The 6,535-nt window shown below is 40.8% G+C and overlaps 1 protein-coding gene across 1 annotated transcript; it reads right to left on the bottom strand.

Annotated features, from left to right (window-relative positions):
- Positions 1–1,073: 1,073 nt before the first annotated feature.
- On the bottom strand, positions 1,074–4,297 carry LOC125030671 (mucin-5AC-like; the record flags this gene model as incomplete). Its single annotated transcript, XM_047620865.1, is given in 3 exon segments — positions 1,074–2,723; positions 3,344–3,421; positions 4,234–4,297. Coding segments are annotated over 3 exon segments (1,581 nt in total), but the record flags the coding sequence as incomplete, so codon positions are not given.
- Between the last annotated feature and the right edge of the window lie 2,238 nt (positions 4,298–6,535).

Below are 6,535 nucleotides of genomic sequence, written 5' to 3'. Positions count from 1 at the left end.
CTATATCATGAATATATTCTTTGAAAAAAAAAAAAAAAAAAAAAAAACTAGAGTGAAAGTGGTGATGGAAGTTGCCATCTGACATCAAAAACGAAATTTACTTAATAATTTCATATATGATATAGTAAAAAATGGAGGGGGATTTACTAACACAGGAAATGTTGGCAGCGACCATAGAATGGTCAGATGCGAAATTAAATTACACCTTAGAATGGAAAGGAGCAAAAACATAAAAAAAAAAAAAAAAAAAAAAAAAAAAAAAAAAAAAAAAAAACTGCAGCCAAATTTAGATAACTTGCAGACCAGAGCGGCAGAATTTAGTCTCAACATCCAAAACAGATATTCACTTCTCAGCGACGAAGATCTCAACACTGACCAAAAAACAGTTCAGTGACATAATAAAGGAAGCTGCACTTGAAGTAGGTGTTAAGCAAAGCTCCAGCTTCGGGTCATGAAAGTATCGTCAAACAGGGACAAAATAGAATTAGCTGAACTAACAAAGCCTATAAATAAAAAGGAGATGTACGGTAATACAGTACTCAAATAATAAATGAAAAAGTGATCTCAGGTACCAGCATGAAAACAGCTAAAAGGAGACTCAGAATAGGGAGAAAGCAAATATATGCAATAAAGAAACCAGATGAAGAAGTGACAATACAATAAGAATGAAATCATAAGAGTGGTGAAAGATCTATACAACTCAAATGAACAACCACGGATAGAAGCGAACGAGATAATTAGAGACATACCTAACATCACAACAGAAGAAATAATGGTAGAAATTAAGGGCATGAAGAGAGGGATAATATAAAGTGTAGACGGAATTATTATATCCCTTATAATAGATGCAGGAGAAATAGCAACAGTGAAACTAGCCAAATTTTTTAACAAATGCATTCTCAATATATATATATATATATATATATATATATATATATTTATATACATATATATATATATATCTATACATATACATATATATATGTATATATGTATCTAAGCACATACATATACATGAGATAGTAGGATTAGGAGACAGAGACACTCTTGCAGTTAACTCAGAATTGCAAATCTTCGAAATAACCATGGATTTTATTTACCCAGTCAACTACAGAAGTTTGGAAAACCTACAACAACATCTAAATGCAGTAACAAAGTGCAACTATATCAAAAGTTAACAATAAAGGAAATACTGTTATATTATGTTATGTGAGCACAATTCTTTTTTTTTTTTCAAGGAGAGCAATGTCCTTTCCAAGGAAGCCCTTGAAACGTTGAGCACCATTATGGCTTGCGAATCGTCTGCCTTGCCCCCTCCCTGATCTTGCCGACGACGGTTCTGCTGATGTCGACGAGCCCCCCGACGAGCGTCCCCAGCCACTGGCCCTTCGTGAACAGGATGTCGGAGAGCGGCCCGCGGAACAGGGACACCGGCGTCTTGACCTTCGCGATGGGCTCGGTGGTGGTCTCCACGGCGACGGTGGTGGTCCCGGCGCTGCTCTTAGTATCGCTCCCGCCGAAGCTCAGGGCGTTAACGTCGCTGCTTGCAATACTGACCCGTGAGGTGTCGGAGTCGTCAGTGTCGAGGTCAATCTCCGAGGATGTGTCAAAACCGAAGTCAATTGTAAAGGAGGACTGCGAGGAGGACGGGCTGCTGTCGAACGAACTGTCTGCCGATCTACCGAGGCTCGAGGAGGGCAGCACGAGGACCCCATTCTGGCCGTTGATGGACTTGAGGAAGTTGCCGAAGCTCTGGTTAGGATTGGTGATTTTGTTGCCCAAGGTAGTAAGCAGAGAGGACAGCAGCGATGCTGAGAGATCCCGGGACCCAAAGGACGTGTGAGCAGGAGGCTTAGTAGTGCCAGAAGTAGGAGCACTTGTAAAGCTGTCTAAGAATGGAGATTCTGAAGGACTGTTGGCTGATGATAATACTGGCAGAGGCTTGGTCGTTAAAGCTGATTTAGTGATAACTGTCGGCTTTGAGGTGGTGTGCGTCGGGGTTTGCGTGAATTTAGGTTGTGCAGGAAGAGGGCTGAAGTTCACAGCGGTTTGGGTGTGAGCAACTTTTGGCTTGGATGAGACTGGGACTGGTGTTACGAAGTTTCTGGAACTGCCTCCTGAAGATCCACCGGAGTTGAGGTTGGCTCCATTGTTGAGGATTGTGAGAGGGACGCCGGTGCTGCCAGTTGTCCTGACAGGAATTGCATTCTGGCTTCCCGAGAATGTCCGAGGTCCTTGGGCTGGGCTCAAAGCGCCGAGAGGAATTGCGTTTACACTTGGCGCAGAGTTCCCCCCACTAGAAATGAAAACACTTTGTCCAGTAGGTTGGAGAGAGCCGAAGTTCTGATTGTTGCTGCCTCCTGGGGCACTGTTCAGCGTGGGCAAAGCAACACCGGCAGAGCTCTGAGGCTGGAAAGCGTTTTCCAGGAATATGTCGTCATTTTCTAAAGTCTCGCGGAGCCTGTCGTCGATGAAGATGTTAACATTCCCCAATGCAGGGCGGCCAGGGAGGCTCAGAAGCCCTTGTCTGTTCACCGGAACCTGCTGCGCGGGAAGAGACGCAGGCGACGCGGAAAGCGCCTTCGTCGAGGCTTGAGTCGCGACATTGCTGGTCGGGAACACAGACGGCGTGGGCGGGGCGCTAGGTTGCGTCGCCGGGGTTGAGTCCGACAGATGGCGGAACAGATCGTCCACCGATATCTGGCCTTCGTCCACGACGTGCCCTGCGTCAATATTGGATGTTAGTTTTCGTTGTCGAATTTCATCAGATATTAAAGGAGGAAACCTACACACAAACATGCATTCATCCGTGCATCCAAACACACATACATACATGTATAAGTATACAAACATACACGTATATGTATACGTACATACGCGTGCACACGTACATACGCACACACACACACACACACACACACACACGTGTGTGTGTGTGTGTGTGTGTGTGTGTGTGTGTGTGTGTGTGTGTGTGTGTGTGTGTGTGTGTGTGTCTATAGATGTGTATATATACATACATATATATATTCATACATATAATATATATTTGTACATATATATGCATACATGTGTGTGTTTGCGTGTATATATGTGTATATGCAGCTGTACAATTGATAGTCGTGTATTTTTAACATTACCCATTTTATCATAAGAAAGCTCAGAATTATTATGACATATTATTACAGTTACACTACTGTTATCAGTTTGCGGATTAGCAACCTCCTTTCCTGCTTTACGTTAATATCATATGATATATGTCAAGCCAGCGTTAACAATTAAATTACAACTCATAGACCACTTAAGCCTGTAAGGAATCCCCCATTGACGGAACGGCCTGCCTCACCCTGCACCGTTGCCTTGGAGATTGACGTCACCACGTTGCCCGTCGGCAGGTGCTGCTCCACGGTCTTCCTGGGGTCAACTGCAGGTCAAAGAAGATCAACCGATAAAAAAAAATAATAATCACGCGCTTGTTCAACGAAAACACCTGGTGATCCGATGACAAGCTGACGAGGGAAATGAAGGCCGCCATTACCAACAAAATCCGATTGTTTATCCCGCCAAAGGGGTTGCCTAATCTCTTTTCTAGTCGTATTTGAACAAACTTTCACCTCTGTTGCGCAATAATAGGCGACCTGCATCTGAAATCGCTTAGTTTTTGCCTTTCTACTGTTATTATCATTATTTGGCGTTGCCATAGCGATGGATTTAAGGAATTTAAACGAGCTTAGAGTGATTAGGTGGATTACTGTTGCTACTGCGGCAGGCCTGACTGGGACACTGTAATTTCTTTTGTTTTATGATGTTGGTAACTAAACGCTACGCGTAAAGTAAAATCAGTCAATTATGATTATGATATTTACGAAATTGGCTATAATACGTGTCAGTGTGTGTGGGTTACATAACGGCAAAATAGAAAGGAAAGCTAATATGGGAAAGAAACATGACTCAAGGATTAATGATAATAATACCTAAAATTGCAACGTAACGGGTCGGGACGGGAGAAAGTGCTCCTGGCAAGACCTGTCGAGGGCGGTGACATTTTTGTAGATCGTGACTACTTCTGCCTTTTTACCCTTGTATTTTACTCATCCCCAGAAGATTCTCTTTCACTTTTATTACAGTATTGGTGAGTAAATTAAACCATTATTTTTTTTATATATAAGATTGGTTTAAAAGTGGAAAATGTAGGTGACTTACATAACTGCTTACATAGAAAGAAGTTAAACTTACACTTTCCTTGCGGCGCCGCCCACGCCACCGAGCACACGGCAGTTGCCCATATGAACCACGTCACCTGCAAAGTTACGAAACAATATTAAAATATCTACCTCTTCATCATTGGTCGTTGGAAAATCTACCTCTCCATCATTGGTCGTTGGACAATCTGCCTCTTTGTCATTAGCAGTTAGAGAGGAAAAGAAGTAGACGAAGATGACGAATGTGCCCGTCACGACGACGAGAGAGCGGAAGAAAGGAGCTGGGATTTCAGACGGAATCGAGGCTCATCCGGAGAGCTTCAGTGACTGGCCATTCCTCTTTGGCAAAAACATTTCGTTAGGGTTATTACTTTTAATGCGATAACATTTGCACAAAGAGTAATTCAAGTAATGATGATAACGTTAAGGATAATAATAGTTAATGATATTGACGGTGATAGAGATAAGGGTAATGATGGTAATGATGGCAATTGCATTAGTTATAGCATGATTGCAATGAAGATGATGATAATTATAAAAAATATTAGTAATACCAATGATGTTAATAAAAATAACAGTAGTTATATTACAATGATAATAATAATAATAAGGATAATAACAATAATAGTAATAATGATAATTATTATTATCATTATTACTATTATTATTAATCAGCAGCAACACAATTATTATCCCTGTTATCAGTAATGCAAACGTAGTAGAAGTGTCATTATGTCATACCTCATCATTACTATCATCTTCATCATGATTATCATGATTATCATTGTTATTATTGTTAATATTATCATGATTATCATTATTATTGTTGTTATTATCATAATAACTGTTATTTTTAGTAGTGCTATCATCATCGTCATCATCATCTTCATCATTTTCATCATCATTAACTTCATCATCATCATCATCATCGTCATCATAATTATCTTCATCATCATCATAATCATCATCATTATCTTCATCTTCATCTTCATCTTCATCATCATCATCATCATCATCTTCATCATCATCATCATCATCATCATCATCATCATCATCTTCATCTTCATCTTCATCTTCATCTTCATCATCATCATCATCATCATCTTCATCTTCATCTTCATCTTCATCTTCATCTTCATCATCATCATCATCATCATCTTCATCCTCTTCATCTTCATCTTCATCTTCATCTTCATCATCATCATCATCATTATCTTCATCATCATCATCATCTTCATAATTTTCATCATCATTATCTTCATCTTCATCATCATCTTCATCATCATCATCATCATCATCATCTTCATCATTTTCATCATTATCTTCATCATCATCATCATCATCGTCATCATAATTATCATCATCATCATCATCTTCATCATCATCATCATCATTATCTTCATCTTCATCATCATCATCATCATCTTCATCTTCATCTTCATCTTCATCTTCATCATCATCATCATCATCATCTTCATCCTCTTCATCTTCATCTTCATCATCATCATTATCTTCATCATCATCAGCATCATCTTCATAATTTTCATCATCATTATCTTCATCTTCATCATCATCTTCATCATCATCATCATAATCATCATCATCTTCATCATTACCATCGTCATCTTATCATCAGAACGGACGCTCGCCTCAGGGCGGCTGCGGCCAAGATGCGACGGCGGCGCAGTGTGAAAGCGAACCCATGATCTTTCTCGTCAGGAAATGAAGTCAGTCGCGCTCACTTCAGGTTCTTATAAGGCGTCAGTACCAGTATGCTGATGCCGTCAGTGATCGGGCCTGAACGCTCTGGGCGCCCATACTTTTACCTCAGATGCCCTGCTTTTTCCCGTACTTTTTCTCTCTGATGGTCACTTGGGTTTCTGGCCGTTTTTTTCCTGAAGTGCGGCTCTGCGACCCCGCAAGTTGACCCGCAGTGCAAACGAGCGAACAGAAATCGTCGCGGCTTCGGGCGACTCTTGCTCCTTCCTCAAGATGCGGGAACTGCCTTTCAGTCTCATGATCTCTCGGATTTACGAGGGATTCCAAATCGAAAGATAAAAGGACAAGATAATCAAATTGGTTACTGATATGAGTGCCGCATAAAATTCGTTACTTCGTGTCTAAGAAACCAAATGTCCATTCTAACGATGCAGCTTTATAGAGACTGATATTCGTTATCTGTACTACTCCGTCGCCTAACGCTGATTCCAGGTTTTACAATAACTTTTCAATACTACTGCAGTGATACCGACTATAATTTCTGAAGAGAATCAGCGGATGGCAGAATGATCAACAAAATCTTACTGAAACAAAAAAGGGCCCGAGAGAGAACGACA

Source organism: Penaeus chinensis, chromosome 11, assembly GCF_019202785.1.
Source record: "Penaeus chinensis breed Huanghai No. 1 chromosome 11, ASM1920278v2, whole genome shotgun sequence".
Taxonomy (NCBI): Eukaryota; Metazoa; Arthropoda; class Malacostraca; order Decapoda; family Penaeidae; genus Penaeus; species Penaeus chinensis.
Note: the sequence above shows the minus strand (reverse complement) of the source record. Positions and strands in the feature narration are given on the sequence as shown.